At 53.6% G+C, this 23,025-nt stretch overlaps 1 protein-coding gene across 3 annotated transcripts; it reads right to left on the reverse strand.

Annotated features, from left to right (window-relative positions):
• Positions 1 to 3,476: 3,476 nt before the first annotated feature.
• Slc38a3 (solute carrier family 38 member 3) lies at positions 3,477 to 20,068 on the reverse strand. 3 transcript variants are annotated; one of them, XM_029543360.1, is made up of 17 exons: positions 18,370 to 18,445; positions 16,582 to 16,644; positions 10,178 to 10,327; positions 10,021 to 10,099; positions 9,732 to 9,847; positions 9,091 to 9,164; positions 8,908 to 9,000; positions 8,728 to 8,809; positions 7,686 to 7,768; positions 7,547 to 7,605; positions 7,189 to 7,356; positions 7,024 to 7,103; positions 6,680 to 6,780; positions 6,345 to 6,469; positions 6,111 to 6,255; positions 4,458 to 4,561; positions 3,477 to 4,361 (listed from the first exon to the last, which is right to left on the reverse strand). In XM_029543360.1, the coding sequence occupies exons 3-17, from the start codon at positions 10,276 to 10,278 to the stop codon at positions 4,257 to 4,259; spliced, it is 1,515 nt and encodes a 504-aa protein (XP_029399220.1). In that variant the 5' UTR covers positions 10,279 to 10,327; positions 16,582 to 16,644; positions 18,370 to 18,445; the 3' UTR covers positions 3,477 to 4,256. The 3 variants fall into 3 exon arrangements, with proteins under 3 accessions (XP_029399220.1, XP_021061981.1, XP_021061979.1); XM_021206322.2 differs by lacking the exons at positions 16,582 to 16,644; positions 18,370 to 18,445 and adding an exon at positions 19,911 to 20,068; XM_021206320.1 differs by lacking the exon at positions 16,582 to 16,644 and having other exon boundaries at positions 18,370 to 18,465.
• Between the last annotated feature and the right edge of the window lie 2,957 nt (positions 20,069 to 23,025).

The following is a 23,025-nucleotide window of genomic DNA, read 5'->3' on the forward strand; positions in this document are numbered from 1 at the left end:
CAGTGGTTAAGAGCACTGACTGCTCTTCCGGAGATCCTGAGTTCAATTCCCAACACCCACATGGTGGCTCACAACCATCTGTAATGGGATCTGATGCCCTCTTCTGGTGTGTCTGAAGACAGCTACAGTGTACTCATATAAATAAAATAAATATATATATTTAAAAAATTGGGATGACAGTGATATAGCTTGGTATTTGACCTTGTACCTACCGTGTGTGAGTCCTTGGGTTTATCCCCAGCACCCTCCCCAGAAATGGGACTGAAGATCTATCTCTTTTGTAGAGCACTTTCCTAACATACGTGAGACCCCGAGGTCAATATCCAACACCACAATAACAAAGCAAAACCTTGGGGAATGAATGGGTGAGTCACTTTCCAGCAATGTACACATGGGCGAGCAGATGTGGGCAAAGCCAGCTGCTGGGCAGGGAGGGACCAATATATTTTCCTGGTCTGTATTATCTTTTTGGTCTCTCTATGAAGCCCAGGATGGCCTCAGACTCAGGGTCTTCCTGCCCTAGCCCCCAGAATGCTAAGCATGTCGTCTCATTTCTATGACAAGCAGGCACTAGAAAACAGTGACCACATGAGGGTCTGGTGCAGTGGCACACACATGGCACACACCTGTAATTCCTTCTCTTGGGAGGAGAACTGGAAGCTTGAGTCTGCCTTGAGCTACATGGTGAGATCTTTTTTTTTTTAAAGATTTATTTTATGCATGAGTACACTACCATTGCTCTCTTCAGACACACCAGAAGAGGGCACCAGACCCCATTACAGATGGTTGCGAGCCACCATGTGGTTGCTGGGAATTGAACCCAGGTCCTCTAGAAGAGCAACCAGTGCTCTTAACCAGTGCTATCTCTCTGTAGGGAACAAAATAAAATAAAAGGGGGGCGCAGGGGGCCTGGGGGAAGTTGTGAGGAAAAAGATGCCCAAGGCCCCGCCAGAGTTTCTCTATTCTCTGGTCAGTCAAGCGTGGGGAGACTGCCAGACGCTTTCCACTGGGCCCCAGGTGGGCATTGCCTCTGACCCACGCGGGAGGTGGAGAAGGGGCAGCCCTGATGGGGACCCCCTGGAGCTACCTTGCTATCACTCCAGGGTTGTGGGACAGAGGGGATAAGGAAGAAGTTCCTAACAATGAGCAGAGAGTGCGCAGCGGGCCTTGATGGAGCAGAGCAGAGACTCTATGGTTTAAGAGCTTTATTATAGAAATGCAGGGAGAAAGAGAGGAGAGAGGAGAGAGAGAGAGAGAGAGAGAGAGAGAGAGAGAGAGAGAAGGGAGAGAGAGAGGAGAGAGGAGAGGAGAGGAGAGGAGAGGAGAGGAGAGAAGACAAAGAGAAAGGGAAGAGGAGAGAGAAGTGAGAAGACAAAGGGATGAGAGTAAGAGGGTAAGAGTGAGAGTAAGAGAAGAGAGTGTGGTGGGGCTGAACAACCCCTTTTTATGGTCTTCACTGTTGCTAGGTAACTGTGGAAGAGTTTAGCCTGAAGGTCAGAAGCTTGGGCCATTGCTTACGTGACCACCTTGACCACCGACCATGCCTCTCTTGTGGTGGCTGTGGGAGGTGGTACCTTAGGCAGGGGCCGGAGTTCCAGGAGCTTGAAGGGAACGCCTACTGTGTCATGTAGGTGTGAATTATGACCATCAAGGTTCAGACCTCAGCTCGACTGGAGACCAGCCTGCAATTCCCCACATCTCTCCAGCCACCACATGGCGAGATCTTATCTTCTTTCCCTCAGAGAAAGAATGAGTGAAGGAAATATGGGTGGCAGGTGTGCTAGGCTTTTGGGGTGCTCTAACATCAATATTTCAAATAAGACATTTTTTTCCATAGCCACTGAGTATGCGCGTGTGTGTTGCCTCTCACATGCTAGACAAACACTTGATAACTAGGCTTCCAAGAAGAGAACATTTTTCCACCTCAAAAGCATAAAGAAGGGGGGGGGACCTCGGAAGTTATTCAAAACATAAGATAATCCCTAAAGATATCCAAAGGGCCATGGATCTATCCTCACGGACGCTGTTCCCAGACTTGGCGGCCAGTGACAGGAAGCCTCATTTTTATGGTCATGGGGATACATGGCTCCTGAATCTAGTACAGTGTCGATCTACATTGCTTGCCCCGTTCCTCCTGCCACTCCTGCTCTAATTGAGTGTGCAGAGAGGGGCGCTGAAGGTGAGGCTCCTCTTTCACACCCTGGCTCTGTGTGGGGGCTACTGCTATCACATCTGGACTGAGAAGCCCTCAGCCTTGGCTGTGTTGTCCTGCTGTGTTGTCCTGTGTCCTTCTTTGAATAGGGGATGTGAAAAGGCTCTAAGACCTGCCCACAGGACAGCACCTCCCCTTGATTATCCACCACCCCAGTGAAACAGGCATTCCAGACAAGACTATGTGCCCCATCTAATGGGGAAGAAATTGGTGGCTCACGGGCAGTCCCTCACTAGTCTACCTTAGGTCACATCTACCAGGAGGTCAGTGTCCAGATGTTTCTTGTGGCCACAGGGCTCATGGTTGAAGTCAGGCTCCTGGGACCGATGGGAATGGGACTCAGGAAGCTCCTCTCTGTCTAGCTGGCACAGCTGTGAGCCAAGCAGCCACCAGCTTGAAGAAGTTCTTTCTTCAGGACTTTCCCAAGCTGGCAGTTGCCTTCCAATTTCAAACTGGATTTTTCTTGCTGTCCTTTCGCTGGTGGCCTATCCTAGTGCAGGGTCTTTCCTAATGAGGGTTTGGTGCCAAGGTCTGGGCAGTTCTATCCTTCTGGGCTGTAGCTGATTCAGGCCTGTGAGTTGCAATGGGCAGCGTCCCAGTCCCACTTGGGCCCGGATACCTGGGGCTGCCCTGCCTCCTTGGAGTCCCTGCCTTGCCTTGGACTTCACTCTCCCTTAGCCACTCAGAACTATCCCATCCCGACTCCGGTGAGACGCACTAACAGACCTTTATTCACAGAGGTATTTATTACTAATAAAAAATCAGTCCTGCAAGGGAAAGGCTCCCTGGGTTTCTGTTTCCAGCTTTAAGTCACTGACAGTGGGCTGACAAGCCGGCCTGAGAGCTGGTGGGCTGCAGGGGCCTATCCCGAGGCCTCTGCAAAGCTCGGCTACCCCCAGCTCAGACCCCCCCCCCCCCCGCCATGTGGAGCTGCTGGGGATGCACCTCACGTTGCCTCCTTCCGCAGGCTTCTCTCTGTCCCACTTCCTGGCGCTCATTAATTCCTCCCCACCTCACCCCGTGAGAAAGCAGGTCTGTGCTGAACTTGGCCCAGGCCCAGAGCTGGGTCTGAGCACGCCACCGCCACCGCTTGGTCTGAGAGGCAGGAGGTGGGGTGGGGGTGGAGGGTCTTGCTCAGTTCCCACTCTGGTGCAAGCAAACAGACAGGAGAACCCCAGTGCCCCCCCCCCAATTGTTACTAATCCCTACCCTATTTTCCAGAAACCTGAGGACTGTGGAGACCAAGAATATAGAACACAATTGGTCTTGTGTATAATATTTATAAAAGGCAAGCCTCCCCATCCCTGTGCCAGCCTGGCTCCTAGGGTCTTTGACTCCCAAGGGCAGGCTACTCTGGGCCCGGCCTCCCTTCTCCCAGCAGTGGAATGTAAGTCATGGCCCAGGCGTGAGGTGTGGGAGTCCCAGCCTCCCCTGGACTGTGAAGGCCAACAGCAGGGATTCCCTTGGGGTGCATACCAGCCCCATCCTCAGCAGAACCTGCTGACCCCAGATATGGGATGGGATAGGGTCCCCTATGGAGGAGAGGGAAGAAGACAAGAGTACTCAAGATTTGGGGCCCAAGTGTTGGAACCGGGGCTGGAGATCAGGGACGAGCCCTCGGGTGTAGACTGTGGTCTCTCAGCAGGACTAGGGGATGTCTCCAGGCCTGGGTTTTCTGGCTCTGTGAGCCCCTACAGCCCATGTGACCTCAGGAGGTGGCCGCTAGGCCTCAGTGTGCACAGCTGCTGGAGGAGGTTGGAGGGTTTCATGGGATCTAAGGCGACGACAGCCCCACCCTGTTCCTAGTGCAGGAAGCCCCTGCAGCTCTGGAGCCCAGCAGGGGTGGTCCATGGGCCTTGGTCCTGGCTCTTCAACAAAAACCTTCCAACGGAGAGGATATGGGTGGAGCCAAAGGCCTTAGTATTTACAGAGTCTTTCTCCCCTGTCTCTCTCCCCTTACTTAGCCCCTGGCTGGGAACAGGGGCTGGAGAGAGAGAGAGCAGGGGGTGCTAGGATGAATAGACAGGACAAGACGGAGGTCATCCTAATGGTTTCCTCCACGCTGGCTGGTCCCAGAGACCCAGTCAATGATGATGAAACTCAGGCTCATGGTCATCAGCAGGAAGCCAACCGCAGCGAAACAAAGGGCCTGTGCGGGGATCAGGAGTGAGAGTCAGGCCTGAGCTAAGGAGAATTCCCTTAGCCAAAGAATTCCCCAGCCCACGGGCACCAAGGCCCCTCCTACCAGGATTTTAGGGGTGGATCTTGCAGGTTCCTTGTCAGTGGGCATGATTCGGAAGTAGAAGATGGCAGGGAAGATGAAGATGAGGCATGGGGCAGATGTGGCACCTGCAGAGAACAGAACTTAGCAACAGCTGCTCTCACTCGCCCTTAAGGGGACTGACTGTAAGTCCTTGTCTCCTTCTTTCCCTTTTAGCTCCTTGGCCATGGGGTAAGCAGTCTTGTTCTGCCCTGCACTTCTGTCACTACAGTCCTCAAATCAACGGGTACCAGTCAATCATGGCTGACCCCTGTGAGAGTATGAGGCAAAAGAAACCTCTTTGTTTGTTTGTTTGTGGACAAGGTCTCCTGTATCCCAGGACAGCCTCAAACTGTAGAACCAAGAATGACCTTGGACCCCTGCTCTTCCTGCCTCCACCTTCTCAGTGCTGGGACTATCGCTGCAATAGCTTGTTTACATGTGCTGGAGTCCAACCCAGATCATCAGGCGTGCATAGCCTGGTAAACAAACATAACGGAGCTATGTCCTCAGTCCTCAGTCCCTGAACCTTTTCTCTCTCTCGCTTGGTAATTTTTATATTTATTGCTTTGTAGATGTGTGTGTGTGTAGTTGCACGTGTGTCACTGTGCACATGTGGCTGTCAGAGGACAGCTGGGTTTTTTTTTTGTTTTTGTTTTTGTTTTTGTTTTTGTTTTTGTTTTTTGGTTTTTCGAGACAGGGTTTCTCTGTGTCCTGGAACTCACTCTGTAGACCAGGCTGGCCTTGAACTCAGGGATCTGCCTGCCTCTGCCTCCCAAGTGCTGGGATTAAAGCCGTGTGCCACCACCGCCTGGCAAGGACAACTGTTTAGGAGTCAGTTCTCTTCTTCCACTATGTGAGCTCCAGGGATCAAACCCCAGTTGTCAGACTTGGTGGCAGACAGACACCCTTACTCACACCAGCCCTACATTTTTTCTTTATAAGTTAATTGCCTCCGGTATTCTGTCACAGTGACAAAGAGCTGACTAACACCGAGTTTCCCAAGACTTTTCCATCCCTTGAACCGTGCACTTCACAGTCTGTGGACTTCAGTTTGACTCAGATTTTGAACACACAGAAGCAAATCTTTTCAAGACAATCTCACAGTTCTCAGCCTCCAGATCTAAGGCAGACTGAGGAGTAGGTGTTAAGGAATCAGTCCTATGACTCGGGTCACCCCAAAGATGTTTCAGAATTGTCTAATTTTCCAGCTCAAAACCTCAGCTGGGATGGGACAGTGGACAGAGCCTCAAGCTTGGAGTCTAATAGTCTTGTAGCTAAATTGGGTCCTTCTACTCATCAACTGTAGCTCTTGTGTTCCTTTAATCACGCTGGACTTGGGCCTCCTCATATGTAAAGCAGGCTAAGATATTATGAGATCTTTCGTGGTTGCCCAAAATGTCTTGCTATGCTGTCTATGTCCACACGATCATCTATTAAAGAGGACTGACTCAGGGGTTTTGAGCCTTCAAGATGAATTGCAAAAGTAAAAACAAGCGTTCAGGTAGGAGGCCAAACCACATACATGGGGGATAGCCCTCGTAAATGTAGGGTGTGAACCCAGGGGTCTACCAGGATCTGTAGAAGTGAAACTCTCTGTGGTTCTACCCTGCTTGCCCAGCCGGGTCAGACTCTCACCAATGATCCCAAATATGCCCAAGATGTTGGGGGCGAAGATAACCAGCAGGTTGATGCATGTAAGCAGGCCAGTGGCAATGAGCACGTGCCGCAACCAGCTGAACTCCTGGTTCTGAAACAGCATCTGCTGGATAGCACGTCGTACCTGGGCAGGGGGAAGAACCATCAGTCTGGTGGCCTCCATTAAACGCTCCCTTCCCTTCAGCCTGCCCAGTTACCTGCCCGCTGGCTCACCGGGAACAGAACGATCGGAACTGTAAGCGTGACCGCTATCAGCACGGCCACTCGCACACACAAGATCAGCACGTCAAACGGGTCCACCTTGCTGTAGGTGTGTAGCAGCTCCGACTCTACCCCGTCTGTGGCAGGCAGGGAGGGTGGTCAGCAGGCCAGGGGACGGTGGACCCTGACACTGTGGGGAGTGGTACTCAGACTCACCTCCACAGCTGCAGGACACAGTCAGGCATCGCACATCTAGTGAGTGCCTAAAGTCACTGTGACCATTGACCAGCCCTTGCCTCCCAGCCTGGCCCCCTCCCCCGATCCCACCCGCGCCGATCCAGTCATACCATAGAAGGTGAGGTAGCCGAAGAGGGCGGCCAGGAAGTACATGACATACATGACAGCAATGGACAGGTTAGAGATGTGCTGCATCTTCCTCTTGGAGGGGCTGCGGACAGTAAGAGACGGGACTTGGTGGCAGGCTGAGCCATGCTGTGATACCTGTTTATACCTGAGGGTCTCCCCGTCTCCTTCTTGGCTCTAATTCCCACTCTTATCAACCGTGGAGACCTATGGTCTGGTGACCTGAGTCTCAGTTTATCTCCCTCCAGACAGACATCCAAGACCACATCTATTCTCTCCAGACCAACTCAAGGCAGCCGCTGTCCCTCTCCCAGCCGCAGACACCTACTCCTTGAGCTCTGTGTATATGGGCAGCACCTCCGGGTGGCAGACGAAGGCGAAGGCCATGATGGGGATGGTGTATGCTGTCTGGAGACACATAGGACTATGTCAAGGCAGCCCCTCCCCGCCAAGCCTCTCCCCACTCCCCTGGCCCGGCTTGGCCTGTTGGAACCTGTGAGTTGAGGGTGAAGTAGCTTGGGGTACAGAAGGCCTCAGCAGCATCAGGCTCTCCCTGCAGCTGTGTCTTCTCCTCCGCCACCACCATGTGGCTGAAGTTGCCGGTGGCATTGGCCAGGTTGTGTGCCAATGGGCAGGGAACTTGGAACTTCTTATAGATGACCTGGGGTGGAGAAGCATGAGTGTCAGTCAGAGTCAGGCAGAGCTGCCGGCAACGGGGACCGGGAAGCCACAGTCAAGATTAGAAGAGCTGTCTCCTCACTCCAGCTTCCCAGGAGACCCTGCCCCCTCCCTCTGACACAGGACTCCCTCAGGTCACTGCTCTTTCCTGACCAACATGGAGGGTGGCTCACTGCGATCAAGAAGAACACCATGCAGCTGAGAGAGAAGCCACTGGAGTAACCCAGGTACCCTGCAAAGGAGGATACTGTGAGACTCGGGCCTCTCCTGTGTCCCTTAACATCCCCCTACAGCCTGACCCTGGTGACTCACCGAGCTGTCGCATCAGTGCTAGGGGAAGAATGATGGTGACAGAAACCAGGATCACAAGGTAGTTGCCATCCATGTACCACACCCTACAGGAATAAGCAGTGGTCAGGAAGATGCCCCTCAGCCTGGTGTGGGGTCACCAGCTTCTCCAGTGACCAGTGACACCACAATGTATTCCCTGATGAATATTTAACCATCACTCCAAGTCTCCCTGTGCTTTATCTAAAATGGGCTCATTGGTTGTCACACTCCTGAGTAGGGTGACCTGGCCTGGGACACAGCTCGTGTGGGTTCCCCGTGACTGAAGTTGCTAGTAGTGTTGCTGGTCTGGGTCCAGTCTCCTGAGAGGACCTGGCTCAGGGAGGGTCTGTGCTTTTCTTGGTGGGGGAGGTGTCTCAGGGACTTGCAAATAATGTGTGCCCCCTGTGGTCTCTCCTGGCACCTGCATCTTGTATTATTCCAGCCCCCTTCCTCCTGGAAATGAATATGGGGCATAGATAAGGGTAAATGGGGCAGGGTAATTCATTCTTCTTGGGCAAATTCAAGGGCCTTTCCTAGGGAGAAGTCCTTGGGACCCTAGGTGCACACCCCCAGTCCTTTCCTCCCAGCACTGTTCTTAGTCACCAATGCTTGTGGGCACTGGGTTGTCCACAGCAGGGGTAAAGCCTCTGATCCTTTCCCCTAAATACAAAGCGAGGTTGGTGCTCAGCCGGTGCTAGCTAAGAAGTAGGCACCCCCACACATGCCCTGGGCTTAATCTCTTGGTAGTGGCAGCTAGGGTGGGGGTGACCCCATGGTCAGGAATAGCAGGTGCTTAGAGTTAAGCCTGAGGCCCTTCTGCTCATATGCAGGGTCCTGGGTCACATGGGTCCTAGTTTGCGGGCTCTCGGGGTTTTCCCTGTATACTCTGCACACAAGTGGGAACTGAATGTGGCTTTCTTTGCAGCCCCGTGCTCACCACCAGCCATACTTCTGCCTTGTCTATCAAGATAGCTGGTACCCATTACTTCCAACCCTCCCCCTCCCCCCCATTTCCCAGGCTCACGAGGCTGGCTTCTCCAGATTCAGGAAGGTCTGTATGACAAGAGGCAATTCAGACTTGATGATGTATAGGTAGCTGGACATAGCTGGGAAGGAGACAAGGGGATAGCTGCTGAGGTCAGCTGAACCAGTCAGCCATCAGAGCTGTCCAGTCTGCATACTGCCACCCCAGCCACTGCCTCACCTCCAATGTTCTGAAGTGTGATGGCCAAGGCTGCTGCCAGCTTCCCCGGGGTCCCAAAGGCACGGTAGCCCAACTGCTCATAGGCACGGATGCCTGTGGACACAGGAAGTCAGGATATCTGGGGGTGGGGGTTGGCCCTCTTCACCTCGACCCCACCCCTTTGCAAGCCCAAGAGCAGCTCACCCACAATCCCCGAAGACTTGAGGAGCAGGTGGATGGAATAGCTAGACAACAGGGCCACCGCTGTAAGCAGGAACCTGGAGAACAGGGCAGAAAAGAGGCCACTGGGGGTTGGCTGGCAGGGAGTGATGAGCTCAAGGAGGCTGGGAGGAAGGACTCTGTGACATCAATATCCGATCTTCCCCAACCCAGAGGGAGTGGGTGCAAGTCAGGAGACTCCAGAGATATTATGAATGTTACTCTCTTTGACCCAGGGTGCAATATGACCCGGGTCAGGGCTCTCTGGGTCAAGAGTGTCCTGAGCCTGTCCTCCAAGCACCCCCCTCTTCTTGAGTCTTTGGGACAAACATGTTTTCCATTCAGGCTTCAGGGCAGAGCCACCAAATCAAGGACTCGTGTGGCCACACAAGGCCTGGCCACAAGGGTTCAGCCATCGAGTGTAAACGTAGTAGAACAGACTCAGGCCTGTAAGGCTGGCCTTGTGGGTTTGAAGAACACTGAGGTATTTTTGCCTGACTGTGGATGTTTTCGCAGTGGTGAACTGGGTGCAGAGAAAGAAGTGGCCACCCACTGGACAGTGAGCTGGAAGGTCCTTGGAGGTCATGGTTGGCGGCTATTTAGGGCTATTTGCAGAGGCAACTCACAGGAAAAGGATGATGCCCGTATTGGCCATGGCGTAGGCGAGCCCCAGAATTCCACTGCCCATGATGGCATTGCTGAGATTGAACACTGACATCCCAAATGATGTCTTCCCCTCGAACTGCAGGCACCGAAGTGGAATGGAGACAAGAGAGGAATCAGCACAAGGAGTGGCAGGTGTACTGTGGTAGTCTTCCTCGTTGCCTCCCGGTCTACCATTGCGTCCCCAGAGAACCTCATCACCGTGTCCAACTTCCCCACAGTCCCCCAACTCCCTCAAGCTGCCCAGCTCACATCGGTGAAGTGTGGCTCCTTGCTGGGACTTTTCTGAAGGAAGCCCTTGCCCTCTCCACAGTGTTGGGTGTCTTCAGCCCTGTAAGAGGAGGCCAGCGCATGGGACTCTTGTACCTCTGCCCAGGGCTGCCCTGAGCCACCACCCTTTTCTGCTTACCTCTGGGTGTCTGTTGTAGGCGTGCCCACTGGTAGAAGCCCCTCCAAGTGTTTGCCGTTGGGCACCAGCTCCACCATTTCTGTCTGTCGAGGTATCTCCATGGCTCAGAGACCACCCCAGAACACCGCTCTCACACCGACAGTCAGGTATCTGTGGATGAGTCAGTCCTTGGCGTTATCCTTGGGGTCATGGTCTAGTCTCCCACATGGAGTCAATGACCATAATACATCCCTGAGAGGGTCACTTGGGACAGACAGGCACATGAAAGTTCACTTGGCACTTCCTTGGGATCAGTCTTTGGGGTGTGGAGAACTTGAACACCAGAGCTCCTAGGACATCCTGATGGGACAGGACAATAACTCTCCTGCATAGAACAGTCCAATCAAGCCGCTGGGACCCCAATTTCTCTACCTGTGAAGCGAGGGTCATTTGGGTGACCCGAGTCCATAGCTGAATAGCACCAGAAGCCCTGAATGCTAAGCCCTAGGTTCTGACCCCACTCCGTGCGTGCACCTTGAACTGCATCTCCTTCCTCACAGTAGTCCTGGGACACCGTTTCCTGAACTGGTCCTGTATGCCAGAGGCCTCCTGGCTAACCTAGAATGGCACTGCCCGACGGCTGGAGGCCTTGGGAGAGGGTGAGGGGTGTGGGCCCCGTTCCCAGCTGCCCGGCGGGCGGGCTCTGTTGGCAGTCAGAACAAAGGACCCTCTGTGGGCTGAGAGCTGGCGCTGTGGGCAGCAGGCGCAGAGGGTGCCCCTTCCAGAGCCAGGAGGCCTGAGGCAGTGCTGGGGCTGGACACCTGGGCCCATCCAGCCTGGCTGTCGTGAAAGGCCCTCAGGGGCCCTTCCAGGAAATGGATGTCCCAGGGCGCACAGTTCTGCGGGCCACTTGCTCTTCATGCTCCTCACAGCTTCCTTCTAGCATCTCCTCTTTTGCCAGGGAGCCCTGATCCTTAGAGCCTGCCATCCAAGACACCCTCTAAACTGAGCCCTCATTTCCCTGGGCCAGGAGCTCAGGGTTTGGCCGGCTGAGGAGAAGCCCATGTCACTGCTGGGTGTCCCTCTCTCTCTGGGCTTGGCCAGGCTGGACTGCAGAGGATCCAGCTTCCTTGCTCCACAGTGAGCACTGCCCAGACAACTCACTGGCTCCTCTCCCATCCCTGGGGCCAGGGGATACCTACCGTGCCCAGAAGATGTCTGGGCAAACTGAACCCAGGCTCCGTCAGGACATCCTAAAGGCTGAAGTGGCCAGGAGGGGCTCTGAGCCAGAGTAGAGACCAGAAAAGGCTGTCTCTGCCAGGCAGGATAGCCAGAGCCTGGGCCTGAGGCAAGCGGCGTATCCCAAGTGCAGCTCTGAATCCATTCGCCCTACTCTAGCCCCCAATGGTCTCACACCTTCTTTGAGACGCTCCAAGGAGCTCAAACAAACACCTGGGATTGATCCTTGATCCTACAGGGAGCCAGGCTCAGGCCTTAGGCCCCACACCATATAGATATCTGTCTCCCTATATCCGCCGGAGCACCCTCACCCACTGCCCCAGCCCAAAGCTCAGATCTCAAATAGCTGAGCCCTGGGAAATCCACACCTGACACCATTACCTACCGTTGTTTCCCTGGTTGCCAGTTTGGAGCCCTTTATCATCCCAGCCTACCTACCCAGGATCCTGACCATGTAGACTCTAGGACTCTCTTCCCATAGATCATCCATCATCCCTAAGCTGTCCTCTCTCCTGTAGATCATCTGTCATTCCTAGGTTGTCCTCAGGTTGCCCTTCTGCTGAACCTTGCCAGGATCTCACCTAGGTGTAAGGTGCCACTGCCAGGTCTCCAAAGCCCCCTGGCACTCAGCAGGTTGCCCTTGCTCGGTCCCCACCCTGAGCAAGCTGGAACAAGCCCTAGGAGTGTGCTGAGTCAGCAGTCTAGGCCAAGCAACTGTTTCTGCTCTAATGACAGAGGCCCCCAAGGGCTTGCCTGGGCCGGCGTGTGTAGGGCTTCATTCTGTTCTGGCATTAGGATACAGAGCAGCCTAGCACTGCCTCCAGGGAGACTAAATCTGTGGAATGGCTATGGGAGGTGCCCGAGGTTCTGGCTCTAGGTCTCCTGTTCCCTTTCAGGATGTGGGCTAAAGCCTTTGAGGCCTGATGGCTATTATTCATAACCAGTCATTGCTGGGTCCCAGGCTGCCTTGAGATCCCAGGAAGGATGCAGAATATTTGTCCTTAAGTGACCTCCAATCTGATTGAAGTGATGTCCTCCTGTGTTCCATTACCCCTGTACCCAACCATCAACCCTTTATATCTCCTGCTGCGACTGGATGTGAGACATTCTCTTGGGACTTTAAAAAGGAGAGGAGAAGCCGGGAAGTGGTGGCACACGCCTTTAATCCCAGCACTTGGGAGGCAGAGGCAGGCAGATTTCTGAGTTCGAGGCCAGCCTGGTCTACAGAGTGAGTTCCAGGTCAGCCAGGCTACACAGAGAAACCCTGTCTCGAGAAACAAACAAACAAAAGAAAGAAAGGAAGGCTCCCTGGAAGAGTCAGTGTAGTCAGGTCTAAACGTCCAACAGAAGCTCCAAGGTATGAAGTAAGGAAGAGAGGCAGAGAACACAGTGGGGGCATAGGGGGGAATAGGCTTAGGCTCTGAGGTGTGGTATCAGCAGGGGGTGAGGGGAGAAGGAAGAGTCTGAGTGTAGACAAACCTTCCAGAGCCTTAAAGGCTAAGTCAAGGTCGGTACCTCAGTGTGGGCAGGTTACCACAGCCCCAGAGTGGAGATTGGCTTTTATCCTCTGAGGGGGGACATCTCAGATACTTCCTAGGGCTGCCAGCTCATCTCTTACAGCTCCTAACTTGGGCCTGCTGTCCCCAATGGTGGTGAGAGCCCAGACGAGCCCCAGCTCAGACCAGCCTCACCACACAGACCACCCTCAACCAGGATTTCATCCCCCCCTGAAGTCTAGGGGTTCTGGGAGGCTAGACCAAAGCTGATGACAGAATGAGGGGGCTCTCCTGAGGCTTCACCTCCGAGAGCTGGGCCAGGGGGTTCCAAAGAACGGTCACGCCTTAGAATAGAGAGGTCCCCGAACCCTCAGACAGGCCGTGAGGATGGCGTCAGTCGTGGGTAGTGTGAGCAGTGAGCTGATGGTCTGGCCCAGCATACCACTCTGAGGCTTGTTTGCTCTGCTGGGAGATGGGAGGGAGGAGCATCAGGAGGACGGTGCATCAAGTAACGCCTGCCCACGCAAGCATCACAGAGTGAGAATTTATCAGGCACACCTCAGCAGGTGTTGACTTTGGCTAATTAAAGACTTCTAGGCCCAGGAATCCAGGCCAGGATGGGCTGGTTGCTTGCATCAGCCACTATGGGCACCACAGCTTCCTCTCCTATCCGAGTCCCTAGGTTCCGCTCTTCACCTCAGTTCTCGGGGACCTAAGTGGGCTTGCGAGTGTGGGCCGGCGACAGGGTGGACTGTACTTCTCCCAGTCCTGTAATCGTATGTTCTGACGGGGATGTGGATGTCATGTAAAATTTACTTCTGCAGCTCTGCCTTCCTGGGCCTGGGCAGCCTTGAACTTAGCCCAAGGAAGACCTGGTAAGAAGCAGGCTGCTTGGAATGAAGAGTCACAGAGCCCCTTACTGGGGGGCTCCAAGGTAGGGAAAGCTCCTATCCCTGGCTTAGCCATTATGTCAGGGTAACTCTAGATATCTGCTTCTCCCGGTTTAAAGAGGGGACTCCATCTTGGGAGTAAGGGTGCATTGCTGAGGGATCAGTATATGGCTGACATGTTTGAACTGTAGGTCCCTAATACACAGCCACAGGGACTGCTGGGAGCCACTGCTGTAAGAGATTGAGGTTCAGGGCAAGTAGGGGGTTGATAGAGCAGCCAGTCACGTCTCGTTTCTCCCCCAGGCCACAGCATACTTTGGTGATAGAAGACCCCAGTCTGTACCTAACCACTGTCTCATCACTAAAAGACAATGGGACAGAATGACGAGACGTGGCCAGTGTGCTGCCAGCACAGCTGGCATGAAGAGGTGAATGTGTAAGAGCAGGCGAAGCCAGGGAAAGGTGCCGACCTGGAACATTGATGCCCCAGCCACTCTGTGCCTCAGCCTCTGCTCCCTGGCCCTGGGATCTGTGTAGCCCTTGTCTGTGTTCTGGCTATCCGGAAGTATCTAGGAGGATCTAAGAAACCCAGCTGGAGCCGGAAGGTAGACTTTCCTGTGACAGGGTACATTTCCTAGCCAAGCAGATGCTTACAAGTCACCTTGGCCTCATCTCCCACCTCGACCTGAACCCTTTGCTCAGTCCCTAAGGGAGACCGTAGCTAGAACCTCTCAATGCAAGCTGTCTGGAGCCAGCAGCAGCCCCCTCTCCCGACTCCATTGCCAGCTTGTTCAGAGAGATGTGTAGCCAGAGGTCCTGCTGAGGCAAAGGACAGAACACCACGTGACTGTGGCCCCCAAGAGGCAGGGGAGACCCTGCGCCAGCCAGCCCATCTTCCTCTGGGCCGACCCGGAATCCCCTGGAGGTGGCCAAATATTTGGACAGCCGCACTTCTGGCCTCAAGGGAAACTGGAACACAGGCCTGAGGCAGTTTGGGACTCATTGTAGACCCTGATGGGGGGCTAAAGAAAGGTCAGCTTGGAGGAGGGGAGACATCCAAGGTCAGGAGGATTGAGAGGGCGAGAAGAAAGATCTGAGGGGAGAGAATGCAAAAGAAAACACACATTTCACACATGCGCCCAAGCATACTGATCTAGACAGACAACCAGCCAGCCAGCCAGGGGTCCAGAGAGCTAGAGGAACATGGGTGGATATACGGGGTGACAGACAAAAGAAAACAGAAAGAACCAAAAATCATATATAACTGGATGGTTTGCTATTCAGGCAAGGAGAAAGAGACAATGAGAGGGGTAAGAAAGAAAGATGACCCTTTAGGGGCTGCAGAAAGATGGTGCCAAGAAATAGCCAGCAAGAGACAGAGCCCTACAAGGATGACGGTGCAAACCTTAAACCCCAGCACTTGGGAGGCAGGGACAGGGGGATATCTACGAGTTAGAGGCCAGCTGGATCTATATAGCAAGTTCCAGAGCAGCCAAAGCTACATAGTAAAACTCTGTCTTAAAAAAAAAAAAGCACAGCCGGGTGTGGTGGCGCATGCCTTTAATCCCAGCACTTGGGAGGCAGAGGCAGGTGGATTTCTGAGTTCGAGGCCAGCCTGGTCTAGGACAGCCAAGGCTTTACAGAGAAACTCTGTCTTGAAAACAAACAAACAAACAAAAAACAAAAAAGAATGCACAAAAATAGGGCTGGAGAGATGGCTCAGTGCTCCTAACTGCTCTTCCAAAGGTCCTGAGTTCAAATCCCAGCAACCACATGGTGGCTTACAACCATCCGTAGTGAGATCTGATGCCCTCTTCTGGTGTGTCTGAAGACAGCTACAGTGTACTTATATACAATAAATAAATAAATCTTAAAAAGAAAAAAAAAAAAAACAAGAAAGAAGAAACACAAAAATAGAGATGGGCCCGTGGTGGCACACACCTTTAATCCCAGCACTTGGGAGACAAAGAGCAGATGGATCTCTGTGAGCTCAAGGCCAGCCTTGTCTGCCATACAAGTTCCAAGACAGCCAGGATACAGAGAAACCCTGTCGTGAAATAATAACAACAACAACAAAATCCACAAAACCAAAACAAACAATCAAACAACCTCTGCCCCAACGAAGACAGAGCACACTAGAAGGAGCAAGGAGGGAGAAGGAGCCACAATGGCCATGTGTAGGGTATGAGGCAGGTGTGTGTCAGGCTCCGTGTGTACCATGGATCCCTGGGCAGAACCCAGGAAGGACTCCACAAGGCCACTATTGCATCTTCAGGTCTCTATAAATTCAAGTCCTATCCCACCAGCCCGATGCCATGCCCCATCCAGTGGAGCCAAGCCCAGGAAGGTCATAAGGCCGGGCTCTACTAGGAAGTCCAGAGACCTCAAGGCTGGTGCCTGTGACTTATTTACCTGAACAGAGGAAAAGACAAGCAGATGCGATGGTCAGCTGGAGCGACTCCTATTGTCAGTGGTCACACACAGGTGCAGACGTGCTGACTGAGGGGCTGTGGACAGGACGTGGCCCGCAGAGCGGAAATTCAAAGCCAAGCAGCCCTGGGCCACTGGCAGGAAAGCCCCTCCTGCCCCAGCAGCTGGTCCTTCCCGTTGGCCCCCAGAAGTGCTGCCTGGTCTTCTAGAGCCCCCACCCTAGCCTCCTGTGTCTGTCTTCCCACCCAAAGTCAAAGGCCCACCTCTTCACTATGCTCTCACCGGTCACACTGTGTGCAAGACACATAGTAGGCACTCAATAGTATTACTGAATAAATGGAATGCGTTCAAAGTTCTCAGTCTAACTTACCTACTCTGGGGGACCCAGTCCTTGGTGATGTCTACAATAGAACTCTTCCCACGGGGCCCCTTCCTACAACGACAGCACAGACATCACATTCCAGCTTGCTGGGCACACAAATGCCTAAACGGCATTTAGTCCCTCACAGGCACTGCCTTGCAAACATGCTTTGCCCTCGGTCTTTCTGCTTCCACTCATGCCCAGCGCAGACTCCCAGGGTGTGCTTCATTCAGCTTCTGATCTTTTCCTGGTTCAGTCTGGAGTTCATGATCTACTTGCCTTTGTTGGGCCTGTTTCTCCATTTGTGTGTGTGTGTGTGGGGGGGTGGCCCATGATACAAGTACAGGAATAAGCAAGTCTTTGGGCCTGGCTTTCTGAAGCCTTGGACTGTGGGATACAGCAAGCCTGGGATAAGAATCCACACTCAGAAGGATGATTTGAAAGGCAGTGAGGAGATGAGATCCCCAGACCCAGGCTGAACGAAGCTCTGAGGCACACCGTGCTCATCTTTCCCAGAGACACAGTCTTCATGCTCAAACCCAAGAAATCAGAGAGCGCATTCCTGGTTCAGCCATCCAGCCTCTCCAAAGTGCCGGGCGTGGCTGCATGCACTCCTGATCCCTCCCATCACGGGGCTTCTTAGGAGAGGTCTCCACAGCTGTGCAGATGTTCCCTATTTCCAAATCGAACTATCCTTGGATTTATCTAGCTTTCTAACACCCTATCACACAATGAGTGATCCAAGGAACCGACTTCTTTTTTGGAAAATAAGCCCCTATCCCAGATTGTGTACCAGAAGTCTCTTTTAGGACACAATATAATGGTGGGACACGGAGAAAGCAGAAGGGGTAAGAACACTACTGGTGGGCTAAAGTGCTATGGAGACGACCTCCGTGGTTACTCCTCAGGGTGCAAGAGCCCCCTTCCTCCTCACATAGGAGAAGGCGGACCTGGATACAGGCCTCAGGTCACGTGGCTAGGGGGAGCTGCGCTTGGGGTGCAGTTCTCACGTGCCCCATCCTTGGCCCCCTTCTCTAGTGTAAACAAACGGCACGCATTCCCTGTAGCCAATGGAAGGGGCCAGTCCAGCAGGGGCAGGTTCATGAAAACTGCGTCCTGGGCCCTGGCTAGTTCTCATACCTCGGCCAGCCAGATCCACAGGTGGACAGGAGCGCCCATTGCACCCCGCCCTCAGGCCTAAGAGCCACAAAAACCCAGAGCAGGCAGTGCCCGCTGGCCCCACTGCAAATGGCACTGGTTCTGGGGCCAGCATGTACCCCGCGGCCCCTCAGGCGTCCCGGCCCGATCTGCCCTCAAACTGCCCAGAGAGCGGGATAAATATACCCGGATTGCCGGCGTGCCAGCCGGCGGATCTGCCTCTCAGGCGCCCGTCGGGGCAGCGCTCCAGGGTCTACTCCCGGCCATTCTTTAGCTGGTGCCCGCGGGTCCTGACTCAGGAAGTCGGTCCACTGTTTCCTGAGCCTCAAACTAGGTGTTCTGTGGATCACCCGGGCTGCTGTCCCCTTCTGTCCTGCTTGGCTCTACCAAGAAGCGGAATCGACGAGGTGCCGCCCCTCCCCGCACCCTGGCGCAAGCTTGGAGCTGGTGCCTACCGGCAGGCTCACAAACCTGTGCTCTGGAGCTCGCAAGATTCTGACTCTTGGAAAGCTGAGACGCCTGCCCTGGTCTCGGGGTACAAGGAGAGCTGCCCAGAGCCCACTATGCACTGGGGGAGGTATTGTGGACTCCTTCTGCCCAGCGCCCCTGTGCTGGTGGCCCTATATCCCCCGGCCGTACCTGGCCTCGTGGTGGGCACGTTCAGCACACTCCGTTCCAGAGGGTGAGATCTGCTCTGCTCCAGGCTGAGCGCAGGGCTGAAGCAGCAACTGCAGCAGCAGGGGATGAAGGGTGCCCGGCCCCGCCCCTGGCCCGCCCCCGGCCCGCCAATCCCAGGCTGCCCGAGGGAGGAGGGGCTGGTCCGGGGAGGAGCGGGGGCCTGGCCGACTTGTCTCAAAGGGGCAGTCTGTGCCCTTGGTGCCCTCGGAGCCTATAGGTGGGAGACCCTGATTGGGGAGGGGTCGCTTGAGCCTTGAAGGATCGGGGCGATGGTTCAGGTCAAAGCAGAAATCTTTGTGAGGACTGTGACTGCCCTGAACCCCTGAAACATTCTGCCTACATTTCTTTACCCCCCCCCAAGAGATCTTCAACCAGAAGGAATAGAAATACCGCAAGGCTTAACTTTAGTGAGGGGCTTGGGACGGACGGCTTTCAGACTTATGCCTTTTCTACCTTGCCTGGGTCGCCTTTGCTTAGCAAGGGTGGATGGAGGGGCTACCTCAATCAGTTTTTTTCTTCCCCCGAGATAGTACCCCAGAGGCTGAAGCAAATATGGTCTGGGACAGCGAAAACAAGGGGAGATCGCTTTGTGGCTTTTCAAGCCTTGCCCCGCTTATGCTCTCCAAGAGCGAGTGACTGCTGTCAGCCTGCCCATCAGAAACGGGGGCAGGACATGTGAGAAAGAGACTTTAGGGAGGGCTCATTCTTGGCTGGCAGTCAGTGCCACCTCTACCTGATTCCCACCTAGGGCTCCGGTGCTCACAGGTAGGTGGTCGGGTAGGGAGCTAGGGAAGGCGTTGACCTTTTAGGCTAAAGGGGCCAGGACGACTCTCAGAACAGCTGTGCCTCTTGTTTCCCAGGCACTGGCTCTGATCCGATTAATTCCATGGCCTCTGCTGTTCCTCTCCAAGCTGGACTTCTCGTGTCATATCTACCTCCTGATGTCATATCTACTTCCTGACGCTGTGAAACATGCCTTCAGAGGCCAGATCTCATCCTTCCCTGCCCGAGGCTGGGAGTCGGGACTCCTCAAATCCCAAAGCCCTGGATTCCCTTCCTGCTGACTCATAACACCAGCACAGCCAAGCCCAAGCGTGCCTCAGTTTCCCTCTCTATCAGAAAGAAATGGTTGTCTTGCCCTTTGGCCTGAGAGAAGGGGAATAAAGAGAAAGCCATGAACTGAAATCAGATGCTGCCTAAGAGGGTTCGGGAGCTGAGGGACTAAGGAAACCGGCCCTGGGGTGGCAACAACTCCAGGAACACAGGCCATCCGAGCCTACCTTTCCGGTAGCTAGATGACAGGAAGGAAAGATTTGCATCCTTACCCGAGGCTGACATAATTGCCAGACCAGAGCTCACTTACCACATTGTGAAGAGCCATTAGACTCCCAGCCTCTAACACAGCATGAGAAACTGGGTAGAGTGGCGCATGCCTGCAATCCCAGCCCCGAGGGGAACAGGGAAGACAAAATGGCTGAGACAGAGTCACCTTGGATACTCACAGGAGATATTTGTCAAGGGGTAGTGGCATCCACGGGCAGTTCCTGAGGGTCCTGACTAGGCTCAAGGTCACTCAGCATATGGACACTGGAGTCCTCAGTCCAAACGGAACAGGCCGAGACTGGCTGTGCTGGGCTTCTGAGGGAGAAGGCCTGGAGACTTAGTGATGAGGGGTCCCTGGGTAAGGCCAATCGCAATCACATTGAAGCTGGGGGAAGGGTGACTGTTTGTTGTTGCTAGGCCTGGACCCCTGCCAGGGTAAACAGACCTCTGAGGCCTTCCTTAGAGCCAAGCCACCTGCGGAATCTCCCAGCCCAGCCTGCATCAGCTGCACAGCCCGGATAGGACTCAGAGAGAGGCCAGGCACCTTCTTCCAGAGGTCCTTGTAACCTCCATGGTGGAGTACCTTTCTCAGAAGGAATGCCTTATTACCTGTGGTGCTAGGCTGGCCCTTGACTCTATTCCCTGATTTCCACATTTCAGACACAGGCCTAAAAGATTGCCGGACATGTGGGATAGAGCTTAGAATCGATGCTCCTTCCAAGGTCACATTGGTGCCATCCCCCGTCCCTCTTCTTTGGCCTTTACCTATCCAACCTCCAATAGGGCGGGCTCTTCTCATACACATTCTACACACATCCTCCAGACCCTCTATAGCATTGATGCCCCATCTTCACCTCTAACCTAATCCTTCTTGGATCCACGAATTCCATGGGCATCTGCGGGCTCCTACACACACACCACACACACACACACACACACACACCCTAACCTGTTCCTGCTCAGCCCACTCCTGTCGCAGCCTGGCTGACCACACATGATCCTACCATTTTTTAGAACAGGCCAAATTTCATGCTTCTGTGCCTCTCTTCCCTCTGCCTGTGCTTCACCAACCTGAGATCCTCATGGTCCTAAGTCCTTGGCGACCTCTGGTTTGTCCTTTAGCATTCCAAGGTGTTCAAATCGCCAAAGAAGTGGCCGGCTATTCTAGGTCTTGCTGTGACTACCCAATCAATGCCCCCAACACACTTAGTCCCAGCCTTGGCATCTTCATGTGCTTTGCGTAGGATACGCGGATGACAAACGTCTATCAGAATCAGTGCACCAATGAATGAAATCCCAGTGGAGGAGCCTGTGGGGCAGACTCAGCTCAGGGGATGGAAGTGACATGCAGGGGCTGGACAAGAAAGAACTCCCCAGAGAGAGCCCTGGTACACACTAGTAGATTCCCTGCTATGTATACTATGTAACAAGATGAGATACTTGTTAAGGAAACAAGTTGGGGACTTAAAGGGTTCACAGAAAAGGGAAATATTGTTTCACACTCCAGAGTGGATGACCCAAGTCTACACTCGTTCATTGTTCAGTGCCCAGGAAGCTGCTCTTTGGACACAAGCAGAGTTAAATGTCACACTATAAATGCAAAAGAATGGAGGAAACCCATAGGCAATCCTCTTATCTAGTCTTCCCCAACTGGGGCCCCTAGAGCTGGTAGTTTCCCTGCCTTCCCTGCCTCTGCAGGTCTGGCATGTCATGTCGGCCCTCTCTCCCCTGAGATCTGGCCCCTAGCTTCTCTGGCCACTGAAGCAGTTTAATGAGCCCAGGTCACATGGACCGTGCTGCTGCCCATGGGAGGGCTCAGACTCCCAGTGGTCACCCAGCCAGGATTGACGTCAGTGGCCGTAACCATCCACTTGTCTAATCTCTGGTCAGTGGCCTGGCCAGGCGAGACCTGTCAGAGCCAGAGCAAAAGATCATGAGGGCCCTCGGGGACACTTTGAGGTTGTAGGACAGACAGGATGACTGGAGGGCACATAGTAAATACCCCCCCACCCCCAGCCCATATGACAGATATGACCATGGTGTTCTGTTGGACCCTCTGCCCTGGATTCTAAATCAGCCGTCAGGCACTAATTCCTTAGAGTGTGTTTACACTGCTGTGGTAAGTAGGGCTAAGGACTTCTGCCTAGGAGACCTCCCTCACACACAGTGCAGCTTAGGGCCGGGCAGTGTCTCCCGCACACAAGACTTAGGAATGTTATTTTTCAGTTCCAGTCCCCGTACTCAAGTACTCAAGACCATCTCTGGAGGGTGGAGTCCAGCTCACATATAGAGCTGAAGTTCTTCTCTTCCCCTTACTCAAGAGCTTTTCCCAAACAGGGCAGCTAATGAAGGAGATCCCATTAGTCTGCCCCTCCCCGCTTTTTGTTTTGTTTTGTTTTTTTGAGGCAGGGTTTCTCTGTATAGCCCTGGCTGTCCTGGAACTCACTCTGTAGACCAGGCTGGCCTCAAATTCACAGAGACCCACCAGCCTCTCTCAAGTCTTGGGATTAAAGGTGGGATATATAATTTTCCTAAAAATTTTACTACATTTGTACATTTGCTGGGCAGTGGTGCCACACTTTTAATCCCAGCACTCAGGAGTTTGAGGCCAGCCTGGTCTACAAACAAACAGACGAACAAATTATAGTCATTCCTTTTCCTTTCCTCTTCCCACACCCTTCTCTCTCCCTCTTTTTCTCTGTGAAACAGGGCCTCACTGCATAGAACTCTGTACATAGACCAGGATGGCCTTAGACTCAGATAAATCTGTCTGCCTCTGCCTCTGTCTCCGGAGTGCTGGAATGAAAGTTTTTTTGTACCATCATCCCTGGCTTCCCCTGTTTCCTTCAAAAGAGTTTTCACTTGAACTTACTAGAAAGCCAAGGCTACTTTCCAAACCATCATTGCTTTGTTCTTGTTTTGATATTTTTCTCATTAATTAATTAATTAATTCATTCATTCACTTTAAGTCTTGTTACAGCCCCCTCCCTCCCTTCTCTACTCCTAGTCCTCCCCCACACCTCCTCCTCCATACCCCCTCCCCATGGGTTCCAACCACCTTGGCACAGGGAGCCTCCTCCTCCACTGAGGCCTGACCTGTCAGTCCAGCCAGGGCAAAGGGATGCAAAGGCAGGCAACAGAGTCTGAGACAGCCCCTGCTCCAGTTGTTACGGGACCCACAGGAAGACCAAGCTGCACATCTGCTATACATGTTCAGGGGACCTAGATCCAGCCTATGCATGCTCTTTGGTTGCGTGGCTGTTTCTGTGAGCATGGGCCCAGGTTAGTTGACTC

The sequence above is a fragment of the Mus pahari genome, chromosome 10, assembly GCF_900095145.1.
Source record: "Mus pahari chromosome 10, PAHARI_EIJ_v1.1, whole genome shotgun sequence".
Taxonomy (NCBI): domain Eukaryota; kingdom Metazoa; phylum Chordata; class Mammalia; order Rodentia; family Muridae; genus Mus; species Mus pahari.